Source organism: Thermobia domestica, chromosome 9, assembly GCF_964235325.1.
Source record: "Thermobia domestica chromosome 9, izTheDome1.hap1.1, whole genome shotgun sequence".
In the NCBI taxonomy this organism is placed as follows: domain Eukaryota; kingdom Metazoa; phylum Arthropoda; class Insecta; order Zygentoma; family Lepismatidae; genus Thermobia; species Thermobia domestica.
The window spans coordinates 165,612,493-165,638,037 of NC_137462.1; the positions used below are offsets into that span (position 1 = coordinate 165,612,493).

Below are 25,545 nucleotides of genomic sequence, written 5' to 3' on the forward strand. Positions count from 1 at the left end.
TTTTCTTTCAACTGGTGAAGTTTCTTTCTTCTTCCTAGTAACATTAATAAGAAGGTATAATAGTAGTAGTAAAGAAAAACGGAGGCGTGAGAATTCTTAACTCATCAAGTTAATTGCAGTTATTTGATTCATGTAAAACTTAATTACTTAAGTCATTGATCATTGAGAGAAAGTCAATTTGTTTTATGTATGTGACGATATCCACTCGTTCGTTCATTTATTCGTCACTCGTTCGTATTTCAGTAGTTTAGTAGAGAGAGAGAGAAAGGAAAATTAGTTGTCAAAATGTTTGGACATCATAAATTGTATTATCCTGTCTATAAAGAAGACGAAGTCCTCATGCAAGATTCTTCATTTAAGTACCTACTTGCGCAACGTTCAGTTTTGCCTAAATTTGAATTATTTAATCCCACTTACGGATTAACAGAACAAGAGGAAATTGTTCAAAATCTAAGCGGCTTACGATTCCGAAAATGGTATGAATTACATTTCCAGACTAGCCTAGCGAATAGTTCAGAAATTATATTTCACGGCATCAAAACCATGTCTTTACATTATCTCTCCAATTTAATTGAGTATCATGAAGAGTTACGACCTTCAATTCTTTTCGCATTCTCTGGTCCGAAACCGAGAATACAAATTGTTGCTTTATTACCGCTAGTCGAAAAAAAAATCTTGTTGTCAAACACCTAGAATCAACTCTTATTGATTTGCGTTTAGTTAAATGTGTCAAAACGGATGACCCTTTGAAATCTTTGAAGTTGTACAACGATTTAGCGTTTTTAATCGTTTCCAAAAACAGAAGTTATCTAAACCTCACGGCAAACGTAGAACTTTTCAAGGAAAATGTATCCATTTATGAGTATTATTAGACATGAAATGAGAAATTGCGTGCATTCATGTATGTTTGTTCAGGAATATTGAAACCTATTAATTAATGAAAATGTAGTATACCGTTCTAGTTAAATCTCTTTGTATTGCAATGGCCGTATAGTATTAAAGTAATGTGGAAAGTATCAATTCGAAAATCTAATTGCAACTGTGCCGGACGTAAAAAAATGTCGTCAGCCCATGTGACGTAATCATCAAACTCAGGTGTTTCCGCTCAATTTATAATCTCGCTAATTTTCAATTGTAGTGTTTTGGGTTAAGTAGTACTTCCCTCGCATCTTGAAGAAATTCATATAAATTGCGTTTGATGTGTAGAATACATATCTCTCTGTTGTGCTAGATTGCTATTGACAGTGCCTTCGAACTGTCCTCGAAATAGCGATTGCGAATTGCTGCCTACTCGCGTCAAACAGCTGTCGTCATCTTTTCGGAGTGACCACACCTCTTTGCGTCAGTCTAGGTCCAGCCATGCTTATGTTGATTCAATAGGTCCGTAAATTACCGACCTGGGCGCATTTTCTTGCAGCCCCTCTGTCTTCTCCCAGAAGGCAAAAATGCGATTAAAAGGCGAATAAATGCAAGGAAAAGGAGGCCAAGTGTCTTGTTTCCTTTGCAGAAATATGTAAATGTGGTAAAAGTGCTAATAAGCGGCCCCTTCTGAACAGGCCTGCTATATTGAGTAAGTTTTCTGTTGTATGAAAGTAATTCCGAGCGCCATCCGCTCCAAGGTTAGTGTCAAGCGAGAAAATCTTTCAGGTATATTGAAGTTAGTATTATGTGTTATTTCATTACGTACTAGTTATCTTAGGAGCACCAATGACCAGTTCCATTCATTCTCCCTTGAGTAAAAGGTTGTCCGCACCAGAAAGCCTAGTAAAGTTGCCCACGGCCGAGTTAATTGTGTATTTGTGTAAATGTTCTACTAAATTAAGCCATTATTATCTTTTTCTGCGTTAAAATCAGACGCCTCAAAATTGCTAATGAAATTCATGCAATTATTACTAAACGTAACAAGTCATCCAATCTCATTCAAAAAGCCAAGCCGCCCCTCTCAAAAAGGAAAATCTTAATGTAAAACTCTCCCATCTGAAGTTTAATTATCGTTAATTTGTTATTTGAAGATCAATTGTTTGATCTACAACAGTGACTTAAGGATTCTCGAGCTCTCGCCATATGTAATTGAAAATCATTTAATCTAGAGGTTAAGTGTAAAGCGAATTTTAGTAAGAAAATTCAAGTGTAGCGATATAATTGTGTATAATTTGTGCCCTTAAACAAGGATGAAAAATGTATGAATTTCGTATGATTAAGTACCCATATCTGATGCCGATTAATTGAAAACCTCATATTGATTCAAATAATCATCTATGCTTGTTAACAATGTAGTTATAATGTGTTGAAAAAGCTTTTAAAGTAATATGTATAATTAATTATAGGCAATACATATAGAAATATTATGATAGTTTAAATGTCTTCTAACCGCTCATCTAGTCCAGTAGCGTGGACGAGCTCACATTAATTAGCTATTAGCGAATTAAAAACATTGGTATTTTATCGTTAATTGTAAATGTTCAATTATAACTCAAATATTCCTATTTCAAGCGAGAATTGTCTATGAATTGCCTAATCATTAAACTTTAGTAGATTTATTTATGTTGAGTCATTAGTACGAAAGGCATCATCATCCCTTTCTAGAATACTCTATTTAAACAAAAATTGTGCAACTTGCGTCCCACGCGCAAAGAATATAACTATTTCAACCATACTAGAAGTCAGTATGTTAATTAATTTTAGAGCTATCTATTGTTTGTTGTTCAGAAATCTCCTTAATTACCCGTAAGTTAACATCATTGAAGTAACAATTAACTTACTTAACTTACTTATGCGTCATTTAACGGATTCATAAGATCATAACGCATAAATAGCTTATATTTTTCATATCTGTAATTTCTTGCTCTGTATCATAATATCATGGTGGCATAGTGATTTTATATTTCCCATATAAATGTACAAAAGGTTTTTCACCTGTACTCTAAAACTCTTTCTGTGAGAGAATTAATTTTCATGTTATCTCGTAAGCTTTGCCATTTTGTAAATCAATTATGAAGGATTCATTATCAATTTCTATAACAATTGATACAAACTGATCAAACTAATGCTTGTAGCTATAAATTCGAAATAATTAAAGTAACAAAATGCATAAGAAATAGCCACCATAACATTGTTGCTAGTAATAATAGTATTAATATTGATGTTGCCAACAACATCCATGCTAATAATAATCGTATTGAAAACGATAATGTTTCAAATCAGGAGGTCTATAATACCTCGTACGTTATATTAATTATATAAGAATAAAAGTGTGACAATAGTATTCTGTCTAATCCAATGCAATGATAATTTGCATCATTAATTTGTTAAACGTACATCTAAAAGGTAGCTATAATTTACGATTACAATATATTAGTCATATGTGTAAAAGGTACAATCTCGAAACATCTGTTTCCAAATAGAATGGTTCCGTTAACGTAGGGACAAGAAACAGTTTAAAAAAAAAAAAAAATCTCAAAGGTTAGTTGTGTAGCTGAAGAATATATATATATACGTCTATATACAGATTCTTGAATTCTTTCATCTTCTGTGAGTTACCCCTCTGTAGAAAATATCATATATCAGCTCGAGGCCAAGCTGAATGTGTTAATGGTTTAGGGTAGTTCTTTTTTTTAAAAGAAAAAGAAAAAGTTAAAAAGAAAATGTACCGTTAGAGTCTAAAAAGTAGGTCAAGTTCATCTCTTATCCTTTAATGGTTTGTTTGGGTTCAGTAAGGTCAACTATGTGTCTACTTCCTTATTATGTTTCCGTAGATAAACAAGAATTTGGTAATTCTGTTTCCTTTTGTTTTTGTATCTTTGTAAATACAATTCGATATTGCTATCGCCTACGAATTATTTGGTCTCATATTATTTTTATTCTATAAGCACATTTGTCAGAAAATCTTAATAATTTTGGAAATTATTATTAAAAGGAATATCATTTAAATTTACATGTAAAATTTTAAGGTACATATGTAGAAATGCTATAAAGTTTTAAGGAATTAATGCCCTTTAGTATAAGCTCATATACATACTTTGTAAATGTCTATAGGTATAGCTTATTGATTAGTATCATTGAGTTTATGATCCAATCATGTAATTTAAAGTTCACTAATCGTGTCATTTCTTAGTTTTATGTACTTATTATGAAATTGTCACTATATACTATATGAGTTCTCTTATATTGAGTTAGGGTATGTTCTATTTCAATTTTAATTAACCTTAGTATGTAGTATTGCTCGAACATACAACAGTGTTGTAACCTACCATAGGTTAAGTCAATGTTGCCAACCCAAAGTAAAAACTCATTTAACATGAAAGTGTTGCCAACTCTGAAATTTAATTTGCCATTAGCCCTAAGTAAAAAAAAAATGTTTAGATTTGTCGGAGCAAACTAAAATTTTTTTTCCTTAAGGGGCGTCGACTGTAGTGTGCCACACGCGCCATCTCAATTGGCGCCAAAATTTTTGCCACACTCCACAATTACTCAAACAATTAACGACAATTATTTTTCTAATTGCGTAGACAAGTTTATTTTTTTTCTTAAATCTTAAAACAAGGAAGAACGAGAGAACAGGGAAATGTTAGTCATTCTCTTCGCGCATTCAAGTTCCTTCCAGCTGTCTTTATTTTTTTTGTTGGATGAAATATTATGTCTGCTTCATCCCTCCCAGCCAGCTGACTGTCTGCTCAGGAATCAGTTAAACTATAACCTTTCTCGTCTAGAGAAGATAATCTTTTCTCCTACAGGAAAGTAATAGATTCCTACTTTTTGGTTATCAAAATCTTAAATAAATAGAAACGACAGAATTAATCTGAAATTCGTTTGGTTAACTTAAAGGTTAAAAAGGTTATTTTGTTAGTCAACCATATATTCAATAACTATGACACAGAGTCTCATCTTCCCGTAATACGACCACAAGTGTTCGATTATAAATTTGATTATTCACTATGTTTTTGGACGTTTTAGTAATATAAATTGTCACAGACCTAAGTCGTTAATTTTTAAAGCACACTTGCAAAGTTTGAACTTTTGAACTCTTGAAATTTTATTGAAAATATAATGTGTCTGGAGAGTCACGGTGTAATTAAAATTGTCTTAGTAAATTGTACTATCTGTAACCAAAATTGACTCTTTGTACACATGAGGTCAAATGTTAACCTTCTCAGGTTATCAGGGTTTTTGTATCAATAAATTTTTCCATGTACAGGAAGCTTTTAGGATACGCCCTCCGCCTGCTTACGCAGTCGCAGAAACTTAAATTCGTTTCATAAATAGTTCGAAATCCAATCAGGTAAAACCCTGACTTACCCCTGCCTTCACACGTCCCTACCCTAGTGCCGTGTGAAAATGATAAGGTCAAACAAAAAGTGAGTACATCTCTCTTGAGAGGTAAATTCATAGATTTCGTCAATTCGGGGGAATCATCATCATCGAGTTTTCGAAGAGGCACAGGCTCCCGCCTGTTGCCCCCTTCGGGGGAATTCCGATAACCCTTCGAAGAGGCACAAGCTCTCGCTTGTTGCCCCTCCTTCGGGTAAGGTTCCATCAAACTCCACGGCATGGACTTATCGTCCACAGTCTAACTTGGAACTACGCCGGAACGTTGACACTCTTGTTATAGCCCGTTCTTCGGTCGGGAGAAACTTTGTTACATCCCTCACCGACTTGTGCTATTGTGTCAGCAGTGACTGTTAACTTCCATCATACGGCGTAAGGACGGTATTCCTTCCACCACGGACATTTCGTAAAGATCCATCATTGGAGACGAGCAGTGTGTGTTATCACTAATTCCACCTTAAGTGCTCAACTGGACAGTACCTCTGTTCTCACTGTGAGTATACAGACAACCTACAAACTTAGTTATTACTACTCAGATTCTGCTTACCTAATCTGAACATTGGCTCTACAAGGATCTCTTTAAGATCTCTCATTAATTCAACTTTTGTGTACCTAAATGCTTCCTAAAACAATATTCGTTAACCTGTGCTAACGCTGAGTTACGTAGAAGACCTCATGTAGGAAAGTCACCCTGTAATGTATTCAGTCTACGGACTTATTCGAGCCAGCTAATAAAATTCTTCCTAACTCGAACTTGCATTGTTTACGTCATTCCAAAAACATTCTCAATACTTCCCTTTTGGTGAACGTTTCATAATTCTTTCTCAATATCTATATTAACGCCTCGTATCGACGTGCCCATGTTGTAGTCTACTGGAGAAGGCAGATGACCTGTGGAATGAAATCCTGTTGGACGTAGTTCGAAACTGGGAACTGCATTCACCATTCGTCTCACCTCTATTCCATCATCCATCCAGGAGAAGACCAGCCTGTGCGAAGTCCCAAATATTCCGAAGATTTCTAATCCCGTACGAAGCTCAGTGACGACATCGTCTTACATGAAGTCCTGATCATCGTCCGTCTATCCTGTTCTTGTATTTCAGCCGCTCGAAGTACAAGTAAGTTTCTCGTAATAGTGTTCTTAGTGCTTTTAAGTGATTGTGCTACCTGGTGCGTACGAAACGGCTACAGCAGCGTCGAAGATAGCCCCGGAGTCTTCCCATCTCGACTTAGAGTGCCTGGAGGTAGGACCACGGACCTCAGGTGGGTTATCACTGTTTATTTAATGTTGTCATGTAACTGTCATTTGCATTATCTTTTCATAAAGTCGCTTAACTGTAAAGGGGATCACCTCCCAAGTAGTTTCAAAATTACTTTGAAACCTTTTGTTGCTTAAATATCGTTTGTGTGAATTGCTAATTACTTTTGATTTCCTAGATCTCTTTCAATTCGAGCAGCCATCTCGTGTCTAATTATAATGATATAATATGTCTTTGATATGCTAATTTGCTAAGTATTCTGAACTGGCTGATAGCAGTGGTATTCCAACTCGCTGACGCCTTCTCGCTAATATCGTAATACTCGTAATTATTGTTCTTTTGCGTACTGACCTCACTCGTCCTCATTCAGACGAAAACCGCCTTGCTTTGTTATCTGTATTGTTTCGGGACCCTAAGCTGTCCCCTTGACGAGTGGTCATTTGATAGCCCGTTTGCATGAGATGGACATCTGCGCCTTTGCGCCTTCACTCGGTTGTTATTGAAATTGTATGTTATTTAACCATCTATCATCCGAGCTGCATAGCTCTTCTTTGACACGGACTAATTTGAAGTCCCAATATAAACAGCCTTTTTCAAGGCTACCTCTTGCTATTGTTCATTATTATTGTACTAATAACAACCTCCTCCACCAAGACATACTTTGGTGACAGATTGGTGGAATGTGCACGCGCGACATAACTGTTGTCGGCCTGTGACATGCGATACCTCGCGTCACGCCCATAATTTGATAACTGAATCGTTGGGATATGTACCCGCTGACATAAATTGGTGGCTACATTGAGATTCGAACCCTGGCCCACATAAATCGTGGCCCTTATATGAATTATTCTTGTTGTGATATAATTATCCTCTGGCGGTATATAAATACTTGTTGTTCTTGGCTACCGTTCTCTATATCGGTGTCTTCACACCCTGTCAGTACGCCCATAAATTAGTTAAGCGCTCGTGTATATAAAACCTATATTTTGACTTCTACCAGAGCTTACTTGGGAGCGTGAACAAACTATTCGTTGTTCTTTAAATGCAAATGATAGAATCGGTGTTTACAACCTTCTAACACTGAAATTCCTACCAGTCCACCACGAAGGTCTAGCTGTCCCCTTGAGACCGTTCGTGGCCGCGACACAACATTAACTACGCTATTAAAACAATCTAAAAACAATCCTTAGTCATTTTTACTGTCAAGTTGCCAAACAACATACACTTAATATTATCACTTATTCGTGATATTAAGCCTTATTTAATCTCCATGCTTTATAGATAATCGTAAACTGAGCTTTCTTTTTGGACTAATGTAAAATAAGGTACAATGTTAAGTGCTTTTTTTTAACGGTACTCAGTCATATTCTACGCATCTAATTGGCTACGAAGGCAAGCGTCCAAATTTAAATTAGTGGAAGAAATTAGCATTTACTGTCATCTATTGATAGTATTACCTTTCAAATGCATATAATATACTCTTTTTCTAGTCTTCAAATAGATTTAAATTGAAAAAAAAAAAATGTATAATAAATACTACGATAACGAAATGGCCACAGAAATCGAAATTTATTAAATACTTCGGAAACAGATACTGTACTGCGTAACGTTGGATACCGCCACAAAAAGTACTGATCATATATATTAGGTCTTAGTATAATTTATTTACACAATCATTACAGTAACTCACAACTACCTGACTGATACAATTATACTTTTTCGGCCGTTGCAGTACACCTATCGACTGGATTGTACTGTCGTTTATAGAATGTGTATGTAAAACTGAGATGTACCACTAATGTAGTTATGATGTAATTCTCATTGTTGTGCTCATTAGTTCATTCACGGGGACGAACACTAGAATGCCTTCCTCCCCTACCCCCAAAAATACTTTATCCTTTCAAACTGTAATTAGATATTTTCTCTTAAGGATGGTTTAAAGGGACAAGTTTTGCCGATAGATTTCACTACAGTCTTCGTATCTCTCTCATGTATTTTTTCCTTTCACGAAAATTCACGATTTCTCTTACAAATTCATCCTACAAACTTCAAATTTTTAGAGAAGGAACTTCATAACATATCGAAGGCAACAGTCTGTGCCGATTTTTATTTAGAATTTTCTTCATTGTTGAAACTGTTCCATTGTTAAAGGTTTGGACATCCATTTCAACAATGAAGAAAATTCTACATAATATATCGGTACGGATTGTTGCCTTCGATAGGTTATGAAGTTCCTTCTCTAAAAATTTGAAGTCTGTAGGTTGAAATTTATAAGAGATATCGTGAATTTTCGTGAAAGGTAAAAAAAATACATGAGATAAGAAGACTGTAGTGGCATCTTCTAAACTTGTCCCTTTAAACCAACCTTAAGAGGAAATTACGGGAATTCACAAGATGACTGCTATTTATATAAAGGCTCATTATGAAGCATGACACAAGCAGTTTAAATGCAGGTAGTCAAACAATGATTAAATTTTGAGTCAATTTCTGACCTTCCTCATTCAGATTGGCTGGTCGGCTTCAACTTTTGTCCGTTTCTGCATTGAGGCTAACCTCAGAAGTGGACCTAAAAATTTAGTATGGGATCCGACCCACAATAATCCAAAAATCGAACCCGGCTCTCCCGCACCGAGGATTCTGAGCTAACAATATAATTACAAATGAGCTCTCTTCTTTCAACAATTGATAACTGCATGATCAGGAAAGTGTAAAGGTTAATCACAGAGGCTGGCTCGAGATCTCTGCGTGAATTGTTTCAATGAAAATTAGTTTAATATCTCCATACATAATTATCATTCTGACCATCTTCACTTACGCATATTGCCTGCCACATGTACAGACTTTTCAAAAAAAGATAAAAAATCACATTTGTTTATCTTGTACTTATCACTTCATAAAAATGTATATGGCTGTACCTTATCATTTGGGATAAAGTTTCGATCATTACTTCAATCTGATATTACATTAAAAACAAAAGCTGTTATCACCCTTCACAGTTCTTTCTCACAAAAAGCAAACGATCAACAGGAAAGGTTCTGTTGACGATATTCTGAGATTGGGACGGTTTAATGACTGTTTATACCTAAACGTAGCATGTTTGCTAAGGCTGAAAGGCTACGAATCGTTCACAATACTGCTTCAGTTCACAATTTTAAAATTACAAGGATGCAAACGCGGACATTTATGGAGATGAAAGCAGTCCTATTTGGTCTACTCATCCTATCGTGCACCTTCAGACTCCTTGTCATTAGCTGCAAAATGCTTTCTTCAGAGACTTCACTGACGACACTTTTCCCAGTAAGGAAATTACTACTACAAAACCAACCTGATTGCTACACCTATCGATGGGAAAATTTGTACCTTTATAAGTTGCTATGCAGGAAAGGAGTAAAACGGGGTAACATACCTGCAGATAATATCATGCGAGTGTTTTAAGAGATTTGTCAACATTATGCGGGTGATTTAACATGAAACCTAAGCTTGAGCGATTTATGGATAAAGAATCGAACTTACTATCAGTTTCAGGACGGAAAACTGCGCGCGCGAGAGAGAGAAAGAGAATGTTGTCTACTACCTCCTTTATGACCTCCCGTTTTCGGCTGGGTTAGGTTAGATTATTTAGAATTTAGCGTCCCGTTCAACACCAAGGTTATATGAGACATGGACTCCAGCTTAGCATGGAATCCGCAAATAAGCTTCCACCAATAATTGAACCAGGGTCTCCCGTGATCAAGAACCAATAGCTCCGTCTGTTTCTCAAACTGCTCGTAGTTAACATTTGATTAAGATACCCCATTCCTTTGTCTATATTTTCGACATACACACTTTCCTACACAGAAGGTTGATCGGTTTATATCCCGATTGATGTCGCAAAGCTACTGTCACCTGTGTGGTTGAGACAGAGTCATGAAACCGTCATAGTTATCAGCTTTCAGATGCCGGAGTATTGTGTTAATGATAGTGAAATGCCATCGAAAATGAACATTTATTGAGAAGGTCACACAATGGGTCTTTTTCACGCTAATTTTCTGTACAACCGGATAGAAGAACAGTATCGGGAAAAGGGTTTAATCATCGGGAGGACCATGAAATTTTTAGTTTAACGTTCCACGTTTATTTATCGAGGCTAAGGGAAACTGTAATTATTATAAGGAATGAAATGGTGGAATGAAGAAAGTGGGAGGAAACAGGAGAACCCCGAGAAAACAAACGTACACGGCTTTTGCCACAACAGCGCTCTACCGTGGTCCTGGTCCACATCTAAAGATACGGTATCAAGGCAAACACAGACTGACTCATCCAGAAACATTCGACACCGAAAGGGGCCTCATTGGAGGTTATCAGCGATACATTCACCAACAAGAGGGACCTCTTTCTTGGTTATCAGAGAAAATGTTGCCAGAGGTACTTTGTGAAATTCGTCGACTGGTAGGCTAGGAAACCTCAAAGTAATATGACAAAGATATTAAGTCTGGGGCAGTCTACTGTCAGCCATGTCCTTTGCCGCAATCTTGGTCTATGGTGCAAACATACGGACCGGGTTCACAACTCCTGCTTACCACATTGCTGAACATAAGGCAAATTGTATGAAATACATTTGACGGGGACAAGATGTTAGACTGCTGTCACACTGGATAAGGCCTACATTTATCTCACATGACTTCGTCCTGTGACATCTCTTGCAAGGGTCGAATCGAGTGTTATCGCCTGTGTCGAGGTTTCCCCACAAAGAATTATGATTGTCACTAGATATGGTTACGAGAAGAAGTTGGCAATATGTAAGATAGACAAAAACATGAAAGTGAATGTTGTCTAGTTAAAGGAATCCATCAAGACCCTAATCTATACCTTGTTTATATGGAACTAACAGAAAATAGGTGTGGATCCACATGGACGAAGCGTCCAGTCATACTGCCAAGATACTTCTCGGGTTTTATCATAACAGAACAAGAAACTGAAATCCGTGTCATTCTCTGTCACATTCCTGTAAAATGTCCCTGATGCCAGCTCATTGGATTTCTCTACACTTGGTCTACTAAAACAACATTTTATATCATGTCATCACTGTTATATGGTAAACCTGCAGGGAAGAATAGGATGAAATTCCTATGCCTGTGCTCCAACAGTTTGCTGCAGTGGATTTTGCTATGTCTGGCAATAGGCCATAATGTTGATGGTCTGATTGAACACAACTGACAGTCGGACAATAACTCAACTAACTTTCTGTACATATACACCAGCAGCAGCGTAACAGTCCTCCTTTGAGAAATAAATTTGGTCACTGCAGTGTAAGTCACGCTCTTTATATTTGGTTCTGGCAAGTTCGATACGCGTAAAAGTTTTAACAAAATGAAATTCAGTTCAAACGAGACCAGTCTTTCGAAACATTTCTGTCAGCTGCATTGACTAATTTGTTGTACCATAAGTAATAATAACTAAATTCCCTCCAAAATGGAAAACTCCGAACTTGTGTGGAAAGGGACAGAAAATGAACGATATAACTTAATCACACTAGATATTTCACAGTGGGACCTAGGGATGACACTTAACTAAAGTATTCGTTGAAAAGCCCGTTCATCGCACGAGAAAAAATAAGTTTTAGGAAAATATTTAAGAAGACAAATTTGAACCCCCCTTTTTTCCATATTTTAATCGAAGTGAAATAAAAGTCCAGCTCGACACAAGTGCTAACCGTGTTTAAAAGTTCATTTCTAACGGTTCAGCCGCTTCCTCACACTGTACATTTTGTAAATATAAAATCGAGAATTAAAATATCATAGAAATCTCTCTCTCCCCCTCCTTAGAAACAGAATTTTCGAAAACTCGGGGACATGTGTTCAGGTATTGTTAATGAGAAGTTTATGTGGCGAGTGTCATATCCTTAATATGAGATTCTCTATATGTAGAACATTTTGAATCCCCTCCTCTCTCTTTAGGATATGCATTTAAAACGCTCGCGGACAGTGCTATGTTCAAAAATCCATTTTAAATGGATCAGCAGTTTCTCCGTAGTGCTGTAACAGACAACGTCGATTTACAACCTTTATCAGAAAAATCACACTTTTTTTTTTTTTTTAATTTTTTATTTCTGAGTTTGCAGTACTAAACAGGAACAAATGTTTTTATTACTTCGTATGTGTTCTTACTTGACATCACCTTGGCCATGTTCCTCTGCAAACTCATCAGATGGAAAGGCTGTACTTAGGAACACTGTTCGGGTTGTTGTCGCATTATGCAGTGGAAGCCTTAAGATGTTTGTGTTTACAAGAGATATGTTTATGTACATAGTTTTTATCGTGACGTTACGTTTCGTTCACCCTATTCGAGTTTAGTGTCCCACAATTATGCACTGAATATTCGCATTTTCTACTACCTTTCTTTTTCTTACATATGTCTTGACAATACTGAGTATCTTTTCAGTTTATTTACTTAAACTATAGTTAACATTTGCTAAAGAACTGAAATAGAGTTTTTTTTTTTTCAACTATTTAACATGTCAATAAATGTACAGGAGCTATGAAAATGAAACTAAACTCAGTATGGTTCATCATGCAAGAATAATATTGAGAATACCTAAACATAAACTTCAAAGCAGTAGCGAAGCAAAAGTGAAGGATTTCACTTATCCCGCACCGCTTCGCATATTATTATAGCTCCCTGAAGATGATGTAATGTAAGTCCACAGGTAGTATATACAGTCGCAATGATAATTTTCGTATATGTTAAGAAATGTTTGATCAACATGTAGAGGCCGTTCGTCACACCTGATCAACATATATAATATAGAGAGGCCGTTCGCAGCCACAGAAGCTTATTTTTACTTCTGATGTGATACAACCTATTCTAATACAGAGTTCATATGAAACGTAATTGGTGACCACGTTAAAAAAAGATAGGCTCTATACAGATCTAAATCATGCTGTTAACATTGATTTGATTTTGGTTAATAATTACACTTAATACAGATAAATTTTATTGAAAAGAAAAAATATAAAATGTTCAACGAAGTTAAAAATACATCATATATTGTTATGTATAGTTCGGAGATATCAGGAACACACCAAAACATGATTTGTATTGCCTTCTATAAACGAAAACTGAATACGATAGAGAAGATCTTCACTGTCACAACAGATGTGGCTAATTCAACCCACAAACAAAATTAACTGGCCAAAATTAGAATAGTATAAATTTAGTAAAATACCAACTAATGCCTTTAGAAAGATTTATATGAAGAAAAGTGCAGAGAGGCTCCTATTGAAGTTCGTGAAATCGAATGTGCTAGAAAGGGTAAACTAGAATTTTTCTTAATAAATATGCAAACTATTATTATTATTTGAAGGGGAAGGCGATGGAAGTTTTCTCATAATGTCTCCGATTTACTCAGGAAAATGGAAATTCTAGTTTTTCTTTTTATAAAATGTTCTCTCTATATATATGGCTTCTACAATAACGAAAATGCCTTTATAATATACAGTACTTACAAATCCTATATACAATCTGGAACAAGGTATCTTCATTGGTTTTCGAACTGCACTGCATTGTTCGTCTAAGGGAAGTTAGTTATGGAATCAAATGTACTACTGGTTTGCCTAACTATCTAATTAGCAGCTGAAAGTTATAATCTCGTCATAAGTGTTTCTTTGAGTTGACTAAATTTAAACTAACACTAAACCAATTTACCATGAACACTGAAAGCGTATTTTAGCATTATATTATGCTTACATCTCATTCTCCGTTCGAGAAACACTTTACAGTTTCAGAAAACATGAGTTTAGTTTGTAAAATTAAAGCCACGAACGGCCATTTTCGATATGATGTTAAGTTTAACACGATAGTGAAAGTGTTCATTATTCAGGAATTTTCTTCTTTATTGTTACATCGTGTTTGTATGTTTGAAATAGAAAAGTAGGGGATAATTGTTTTAACTTCCTCTTATGAATATTTGATCGACCTATGCATTCACATAAAATGTGTCTTGCCTTCATGAAACATGCCACTAGCTAAAATTTTAGCTAATGCACAAATTGTAAATGATAATTACATGGAGCAATATATAATCGTTAAATTTTCAGTACAGGTAGTAATATTAACATTTAAATTTTTACTCAATTTATTTTCAGAATACAGTAACTAAATGATTAACATTTGTGTTGCACTAAATAGTGGAACGTATTGATATTTTATTAAAATTAAAATGTTAAACAAAACTTCCAGGGAAAGATTATTTTATTTTTTTTTTTTTTAATTGCCAGTCTTATATCTCTGCTCTTGTCTCTCTAATTTTGTATTTCTATTCATAACTTAGTAGTTCGATGTCCACCAACAGTTCCGTCTCGTCAACAGGTAGTCAAACAGAACTACTTTTAAGTTTCTTCAGAACAGAAGACCAATATCATATTCTTATTGTTAAAAGAAAGAAAACAAAATTGGCAAACCGTAATGATAATTTTAAGACGACTATTACTAGAGCCTTTCTATTTGAACTGTGCCCTTGCTGGCGCTGCTGTCAATATGTGATTTCCCGTACCTCCCTCAAAAGAGGAGGGACAAGTTACTGCGGCCGAGATCTTTGAATTGTTGGATACAAAAGCGTTGCCACAATGAATTATTTCACGGACTTTACTGTGCTCTGTCTTGTTAGCCATTTTAAGTAGCGTACGATCTTCACTCGTCAAGACCAAACGACTGAATGACAAATTGGCAAAACAGCTGAGGTCATTTACTTCTTTTCGCTACGCAAAGGGAGGGTTTCATCCACCAGAGGGTGGTGGGGGTAGGGCCAAAGTATAGTTCGCATAGTTTTTCGAGGGCTCTACTTGATTTTCAGTTTCAGCACAAGTACCCCTATCTTCCTTTAGCTATCGTCCACCGAGCTCTTTAATGAATATGCACACCAATATAACTTCGCGGCACAATAATAATAATAATAATAATAATAATAATACAACTTTCAAACCATGCTATACGTAAGTGTTGGAAGTCAAAGAACGGTTTTGTCTGTGTCTACAGATATCAGAGCAAATACGGTAAAAAGAGTTTGAAATGAAGTTTTTTGCAATCCATTCAACGTCCCAGGAACATGTTCCATCTTTTCCGTTAACTCTATTCAAACCGGAAATAGTTCAAATTAGTCTGGTTTCAACGTTTATCGTCATAGAAGGCAACGTAACATGACTATCCCGAACACTACCAAAACCGAAAGTGGTTGAAATTTACTGCTGCCAGTTTCAATACTGACTTCCATATAACAAGAAGTGAGTTTCGTTCCCAATTGTGAAACTGCGGTAACTTCCAAACTATGGGAATTCAATACTCAAACTTCAAGTAGTATTAACTATAGGTTACAACAGATTAACAACATCAAAAAACGAACCTGTTCTTCTGACGCGGAATCCATACTAAGAACTCATTACTCGCTATGCCCTACTATCTTCGTTCTATTGCAACAAAGGCTGAAACCGGGAATGATTAATTCTAATCACTTTGGGATTCAATACACGGTTAAGGGAGATTAAACCTATTCTTGAGAAGCTGAATCGATTCCAAAAGAACTGCATCTCGATATCTTTTCCAATTGCTCTAAGAAAAACAGTACTGAAACCGGTAGTAGTAAATTACAGCCACTTCCGGTTTTGGTAAAGTGTTGCGGGTTGCGATAGTATCTTGTCTTGACATCCTGAATAGATTGTAGAAAACAGATTGTTGTTATACATTACCATTTCTGTTCTATGGCGATAAAAGTTGAAACTGGAAATGGATAATCTGAGCTACTTCCGGTTTGCATAGAGGATTACTGGAGAAGACGGAACCTATTCTTGGGAAGCTGAACCAACTGCAAGAAACCACATGTCGATCTCTCTTAGTTTTTCTTTTATGAAAATCAGTATTGAAACCGGAAGTAGTAAATTCGAACCATTTTCGTTTTGGTAGATTATTCGGGATAGTCATGGTACGTTACCTTCAGACGCCGAATCGTTCGCAAAAAGCAGATTCTCGCTATTTGTTACCGTTTCCCTTCTATAGTAATAAACGTTGAAACCGAAAATTGCTAATTTGGACCACTTCAGGTATGAATAGAGTAACAGAAAAGATGGAACCTACTCTTTGGACACTGAATTGATTGCAAAACCATATTTTATATATATATATCGATCTCTCTTACCGTTTTTGCTCTGTACAAATCACTATTGAAACCGGAATATTAAATCTGAACCACTGCCGGTTCCGGTAGCGTGTCCGAGATATTCATGGTATTTTGCTTTGAGACGCTGAATCTTGAAAAAACTTCACTATCTGTTATTGTTTCCCTTTTATGGCGATACTCGGAAATCGGAAACTACTAATTTGAACCACTTCCGATTTGAACAGATATAACGGAGGAGGTGACACCTACCCTTAGAACTCTGAATCGATTGCAAAAAAAGTCGATATCTCTTACCATTTTTTCTATGAGACATGTCGACAGGCAGATGGCCGGACGGATGGGCATCTGCTAGACTTCTATGAGACTTCTAATGCAAAGTATAGTTTGGAAGTCTAAAAAGCCACTAGTTCCTATTAGAAATCATACATTGTTTCACGAATATCTATATTATCTTAATAACTAAAAGGCAGAACAGATTATTTTTACGAGTAAAACATGCCATTATTATTTATCTATTTTTATTTTATTTATGCTATTTCAAGCTTCTTTTGGTTTCATTCTATTGTGCTGGCTCTATATCCTTATTCAAAATAATACAAGGGCTGTCACGGGAAGGCAAGGAAGAATATAAAGGTTCGAACACACAACTTAATTTAATATCCTATTCAAAAGGTTTCTTTATTTTCCCAAGTTTCAAAAGTGGAGAGCGGGACCAGACAACTTAGATCTGAGTTTTCATAGTGGTCTAGTAAGCAACGAATTGATAAATAACGTAGTGAGTGTCTAGACTTCTTTCATCTTCTAATGTAAGTACAAGCCTGCTATAAACCCCACATTCTGCGCTGTCCTTTATTTTTCAGTTATTTTGAAAATTGCAATAGAAGAAATTGTACAATTCTTTTGTTTGATAAATACTATATAAATAGTAACAGGTTTCTTTTCCCGATTTAGAATTTAAGAAAGGAAGAAAGAATAATGGAACTTTTCAAGTGTAATCAATTTAAATCGTTCCTTTCATTAAAAATCCTTTTTATGAAATTTCTTCTCTTTCTTTTTGAAAACTTCACTTAGCACCACTGCAGTGGAAATGAGAGCACGTATAGGCTAGTACTGCCTCTGCAAAAGCTAAATGTGATGGAATTTCTAAAAGTCATGATTACATATTATATATATATATATATATATATATATATATATATATATATATATAAAAGAGCCGAATTTAAACCACGTCTACCGTATAAAATTTAAAATTTCAATGGATGAGTAACTTAGATCTATTACGTATTTACTTAAAAATGAAACAAGCACCTTGAAGTTCAAATTCATGTAACACAATAACAACCATTTTACTATGAATAAAAGATTAATAGACCTTCAAGAAACTATAAGCAGAGAAGGGGCAGAAATTAACATATTAAGACCATGTAATATCATGTTACATTAACTTACCTCAACGATAACACTATCTGAATGAGACAAATGTACTTATAGACGATTACCTGTCGTTCTACATACATTATATTTGACGAGTTGCAGACGAACCTACTAAAATACACTTAATACTTACTACATATGAAAATCAAACACCGCAATTCAATTTGCACTACACACAATCACAAACTTCCTTTTAATTATGGCACTGCACATTTTTAGCACAAAACTAGAAACTGGCGCCATTTTTTTTTTTTTTTTCACCTCTCACCTTAAATGTCTCTCCGTTTCGTAATTTCTTCTGCCGCAACTTTTCTAACGACGGTGGCGCTACAAACACTACGTAAGGTTTTAAATCCGAGTTCCTCAATATTTTCAGTGACTGTGGATGGAGGTTAAGAACACATATTTTACCAGAATTCACTACAGTCCGAATTGCGTCTAAACTTGTACCATAATATGCTTTTTCGTATTCACCATGTTCAACGAATTTTCGAGATAAAATGTCCGCTTCAAACTGAGCACGAGAAATAAAATGATAATCTTGTCCATCAACTTCCCCGTCTTTCCTCGGTCTACTTGTATCTGGAAAAAAAAATCAGAATTCTATTAACTTTTTATTTTATACTAAGCACAATGTGAACATGAAATATTAAAACAATATCAGAAACAGATTGCTTATTAAAAAAAGATATTTTTTTAAAAAAACTTCATTATCACCAGAGTGACGAATCTCGCCGGCCATTAAGAATTGACAAACTCTGCGTTATTACGCTAACAGGTGCTAATTTTTGTCTTTGGAAACATTTAAAATGAATATACAAAATTACAGAATATTGTGAAATTACTGATAGATACTATGAGTTGTATCTTTTAATATATAACCACAATATTATAGAATATTTTACTAACTTAGTGTTGTGTGTCATGGTGCGTTATCTCGTCATCATACTCTCTGAAGTTTATAGCACTTGTAATAAATTGTAGATATGATTCTTACTTTAAAAATTCTACTAATTATTCATTTATATAAGCTAATAGATAATGAAAACAAACTTCTATCTCCCACTACGCCACTGCAAAAAGTGAGAACAAGCTGCTGATCATATCATGGTGGAAAACTGTTTTAAAGATACAGAATCGTGTGAAAACTAAATTTCCACTCCGTCATTGCTCTTCTTTCACCATAACAACTAACAATAATAACTGTATTTATTATTATTATTATTTATGTATTAGAGATTTGATATTTATATTTTTTTAAGTGGAATTACTAGAAATTAAGAACTCAATCGTCACAACGTTAATTTCAATGATTGCTTACTTTTAGGAGCTGGGGAGGTTGTAAGGCGTAGAGATTCTAGAATTGCTGTAAATTTTAAAGAAGGTTATATAGGTCCTATTATTTGTCTCAAATTGTAGTGTTTATTCATTTGTAGCTTATTACGTACTTAGTTCTTAGTGAAGCCAGAATTAATCATATCTCGTATTTTAAAAGAAAAAAAATGTTAAAATGTCAGTTCGTTAGATGGTCACACGGAATAACGTTATTCTCCTTCTAATCATATGAAATTGAGCCGTTTCATGTGGCGCTTTGACACTACACATACACAGATTGTATTTGCTTTTCAATTGCACATTAAGATCAAATTATAGAATGAAAATAGAAAGTACCCTGCCATATCTCAACGCTGTCATCATTTTATCAATCCAATATTATGTTACAAAATCCGACTATGAATTAAATAATAAACGTTCAATGAAACTTACAAGTAAGAGAGGATTCCTTATTTCACTAATATAGATTAATGTAATACAGTGTTTTATAATTTGTAGTGCAATTATGAAAATTATAATTAATTCTTTCGACATATTCTGATACATTTTATACCTCCATGTGCGAGAGTTTATGGTGGAATAGGAACGCGTGCGTAGTAGGAGAGAAATGTTGTTTTGATCCCCTAATCAGCGTATCTGAAGTGAATGATAAAGAAATTTCAAGTCTATCGCAGGGTAAGGAAGCACACTGTTGTTTTCTTTTATTTATTTCCACAAGAATATCTCGATTATCGTGGTTATTATTGCCACGAAAAATACCACAATAATTAAATCGGTAACAATTATAAAAAATAGGTGGTCATAACCAAGGATTTTTCAAATTAATAATTTAATTTTATAAGACATACAAGATAAGAAGGAAGTATGTTACATGTGTTAAGTTAAAAATATGAAAAGTTCATTTAGGAAAATAAGACTACTCTTTAGCCTGAGTACATACGTCGTACATAATTATTCTTTCTTGGATAAAAATTGTACTGTCTATTGAAATTAGTTCTTCGTATAAAAATCGTTGGCAACTACGGCTACCATTCGTCTGACTTTCGTCTGTTCTGCTTTTCGTAATTTTTCACCATGCCCGGTAAGGATTGAAATTATTTATGAATTGTCGGGATTAAACAGGTAAGTACTTGTTTTGTCTTAAAAAACACGTCAGGTAAGTAGTTGAATATATAATATACATTATGACTTCATTGACACTGGCCCTGGCATGATACATATTTCTAATGTAGATCAAAATCTAACTCTTGACGAGCTGTGAAACATGAAGTAAACTTTTCATAATTTGTTAATTTTATTTTGCAATTCCAAGCAGCGACTGAAAGAGTGTTTTCTCTAATCAGCGTGCAGTGAACAAATGAAAGAACTCTATTAATACGATCAGTTAAAATGATCAGTATAGCAAATATAAAACAATTTCAAACACATCATTTATTGTTGCGTTTGTTGAAGTTTAGCGTTCTCTTTTACTACCGAGGCTATAATGAGACGTGGACCTACAGTTTAAAGGTGGGATCCAAACCACCATAATGAGTTCAAATTTCAATACTGTCCAAATGAGTATCGAACCCTCGATCCCGTGCATCAAATGCGCAAGAATAAACCGCATTTCTTCGGTCAAAAGCGAGGGACGGACGAATTATTCTATTCCTGTAACCAACACACCTTCAACATCGTCAGTACAATTGTAGCGTTAGAAGTTTTTACTAATCACTAGAAAAGTCTGGCATTTTAATGGAAAGTCAGGCATTTTTTGAAAGAATGTCTAGCCTTTCATTAGGTAACCATTAGGAACAGATATAATTTTAAATTTCCTGACGAACTTTAAATTTCACTTTTGCGTACAATTTTAGGTGATAATCGTCAGATAAAACCACGAGCTACAAAAGTGTTGACAAAACTAAAGGCAATGCTGGTTGCATATATGGAAGGGTACATCTCGAGACCGCGTTAATTTCAATTTGGAGCAATATAATTAGAATTTTGCTATCAAATTACAAACCGCGATAACCAAGGTATTCCGTTATCTTATTGAATAACGGTATACTGTTTAGTCTCATGCAAATATGCTTTTCTAAAAATTCAATATATTTTTGTAATACATACTGCATGATATAACCAATATCGTTCCATACATACTGAAGAGCAGAGTTGAAAAAAAATCATTTTTTTTAAAACAAATTTTGTTTTTATTTTATTTATTTAAGTAACTTTTTTATACGGAGTGCAATTTAAATTATATTCCTTTTTGAACCTACGTGTGTTTCAGGTTTCTTTTATCATGTGGTGTTAGAATAAAAACGAAATCGTAGGTTTCTAATATTTGTTGTTTTTTCTTAGGTGACAGTTACTCGCTAGCAATACATTATTGTTCCTTCAACATATAAGAGAGGGCGGTCACAGTTCATTTTGCAATAATTGGACGAAAGAAAGATAATTATGATACTCTTAATACGTATTTCTTTTCAAGCACCTTAATCAATAAAGAACAAAAGTAAAATATGCACATATAGAATATGCTACCATCTTGGAAACTACAGAAATTTTGCATCGCGCTGCACATCGAGTATATATCCTTCTTAAAAGTGTTTTTTAATAAATTGCATACAATTCTTTTATACTCCTTTCATCATACTTTCTCATAATGAACATTAGCATTCTTTGCTTTAAAACTGAAAATAATTCAACGTAAATTTGCATATCAGCATAAATTATATATGAATATAAATATTCGGTTTATAGATTTCAAGTTATCTGACCCAATAGGACAAAAATAATACCGTAATATGTAAGATCTTCTAGTAGTAAGATGTTTCTAATCAAGAATGGCCTTTTGTTTTCAAATATTGTTTTTAATCCTTTTTCCTGTTGGGAAAAAATAACATAGAAATTTTCCTCTTTTCCCTTTAAAAGTAGAATTCTTGAAAACGCTGAGACAGTTTTCGAGTTATTTTTAATGAAGAGTTTATATACAAAGTTGAGACACACTATTTTTGTCATATATTTTGATTTTTCGTTAAGATACGCATTTTAATCAAAGTGACATACGCACTATCACAACATGCACAATTCTGAACTAAATTTCTAAATATTGAATGTTAAAAGGATTCAAGCTTTCTTCTCAAGTATTCTGTTCAATATGAAATTATTAAATCAGTACAATGTCAAACCTTTTGGCCCATTATCTGTAAACTAAAGAATGACATAATTTGTTTAAACTTATTAAAATTCTACCATCAACAGACTAAGAAGCAAGTTTTAGACACATTCGATTAGGTCCCAGACAGAAATATCGCATTTTATTTCTATTTTAAACAAAAATTAATTTGACTTAAATCATAATTAAAAGACTAATTCGATTTAAATCGTGATTTAATCAACCCTGCTCTTCACGAAAGAAAACTACACTACACTTAAATTGGTACACCAGAATGCTATTAATAAAATGAATTATATCGAAGGGAAAATACACACTTAAGATAAACACTTACGAGGTATAGCTGCCGCAAAGCGATCTGAATCCTCCATGAGCCTTTGTCGAAGTTCATGTCGGCCTATGTTTGGAGGTCCAATAAGTACAATTGGCCGCTTATGATTTGCTCGTGGATAATACAGTGCTACTTCCTCATATGTAAGGATTTCTTCCGCATCATACTCTGTAGAAGACAAAAGCATACAATCAGTGTCTTTTTAATAAACTTTACAGTTTTGTACAAACAGACTGTTTCATAAACTATTTACACAACTGTAAGTTCCCCAACTGCGGGAACATTTCGTCCATCATTGATTTTATACGCCAATTTTTATTCAAACTATTTTGAGAAAATTTCGCTAAGTACAGATCTCACGTTCGAAGATCCATCACTCGGAACTCACAGTTTGAATCTAACATTTCACATGCTTAAGTCATACATGATCCAGATCGAGTGAGTTCGATCGAAAAAAAAAAAAAAAAAAAGGGGGGGGGGGGGGGATTAAAATTCTTTCATGAAACTTACGAACATAAAAAGTATATATTTTAGTTTTAAAAGATCAGTTTAAAGTGTTTGGTGTATCCTTCCTCTGTAACATATTTTTCTTTAACATTTCCTTCTATTTCACAATTTTTAATTTTTTTTTATTTTTTATTTATTTATTTATTTATTTTTTTCATCATCGCTTTGGCCCACCAACCTGTTTCAGTGTTTGTTACGTTCTTGAACAACTACAGTCTGTTTATACTCCTTAGTACTATTTACATTCACTTCTTTTAATGATTTACAATGTTATTACATAATGATCGACGAAAATGTTCTTTTTCCTAACCCTTTACACAGATATTATATCTAATCAAAAGGTACACTCATGTCCAAAATGATTGTGGCATATCTATAACTGTCTTCTTGTAAGTATATGATTCGATAATGATTTTGCAGGGTACTTTTAATACTGATACTAAGTGTGTAATCGGAAAATGTATATTTGTGGTAAATTTCATAGGAAAAGAATTATAAATACGAAAATTAGAGTGAGTAAAACAAAATGTTGCTAAATGGACAAGAAAGTTTTATTTTCGTTTTATTGTTCTCATTTACTGCTCTTTTGACATGAAATTTGCTACATACATGTCTTTGCCGATTATACACATAGTAACATTATAAGAAATACCGGACGAATTCATTATCAAATTATATTCCTACAACATATTTATAGACATGCGACAATAATTTTGGACATGAGTGTACATTATGCTTTATTTTTTCCTCTTCAAGTGTCAAACTAACTAAAACGTTAAGATTTGTAGAATAGGAGGAAATAAACCATTCATTCAACCCAATGTAACAGCGCAGAGAAAAACTTCAGAAAAACACTAACCGATTAAGAGATCTCAGGATTCGAACACATTATCCCGTTCATGAAAGCCTTAATCCTACACTGCTATAAGCCTCCCCTATCTTCCTAACTGGAGTTCTTAACCGAATTTCAGTTAGTTGTTCCTACCTCTTAATTTGTTATTAGAGGGGGAAAATATATAAAACTCACACACACAGAAAACTCAAACAATACAATAAACTAAAAGAGTTTATCTAAACCAAAATACTAGGAAAGATATATATATAAAAATAGAATAAACAAAGAATGAACAGATAAATAAACATTTCCAGATATACGAGAGAAAAAAATTGGAAATGATACGGTCTAGTATCATAAACTAATTCCATAACAGTTCAACAAAGACTCAGTATTAACAGAAACTTAGCTTTAATTCCTATTCAATGGCACTTTTGGTTCAGAAAGCAAGAAAATATTAATAAAATAAAGTAATTAAACGTATTTTAATGTTTGTTAGTTGAAAATCAGAAAAATATGCCAAGCAAATAATAATAATAATAAAATTAAATAAATAAATAATATTTTAAAGACAACCTAGATTTCGTTATAGAAAGTACTGTAACGTAACACAAAATGTGAAGGTAATAAATCCATCAAATAATGGATTGCGGCACTTATGTAATATCCTTGCGAAAGAGTTTCCAATCTATTGTACTTAATTTATGATTCATAAATCAAAATACAATCTTCAAAAGTAGTGACCCGTACTAGGAATAATACGTGATTTATTAAGAGCTCGCTACTGATTACTGATGTTATTACAAGTCACGCTTTTGTTTCATGAATACAGAAAATTTAAAAAGTATTTCTGTTTCTATCCAAGGTTCCCTTAATGGAACCCTATTAAATAATAATATTTGGAGATCACGAATTCCTTGACTTTCCCAGGTTACGATTTACAAATTTCAAGTTCAAGATATAATGTTAAAAAAGAATTAAATTTTTCCCGACCAGACGGATCCTCATCTACTTTGCATGTACATGTATATAGTGTGTACGTAGATAGGGAAGTTTTAGGAAACAAACTAATTTATTTTATAAAATATCCCCTAGCAAATGGCTGGGAGAGGTAAAAATGAAATGGATTTTAAGAAGTAAAAATCCATTCGTAAAATTCACTGTTGTAAGTTTCTTCAGCTTTTCATGAAATGTCTTTACTTTTCCACAACA

General features: G+C 34.2%; 1 protein-coding gene across 4 annotated transcripts in view; it reads right to left on the bottom strand.

The window, feature by feature from the left end:
• The window catches only part of LOC145695169 (protein PALS1-like), a 351,545-nt gene that overhangs the window by 13,145 nt on the left and 312,855 nt on the right, over positions 1–25,545 (bottom strand). For all 4 annotated transcript variants that reach the window (XM_081772126.1, XM_081772127.1, XM_081772125.1 and 1 more), the window contains 2 exons: positions 22,995–23,159; positions 18,437–18,750 (listed from right to left, as the gene is read on the bottom strand). In XM_081772126.1, the coding sequence (XP_081628252.1) occupies positions 18,437–18,750; positions 22,995–23,159 (479 nt within the window). The remainder of the gene's footprint in view (positions 1–18,436; positions 18,751–22,994; positions 23,160–25,545) is intronic.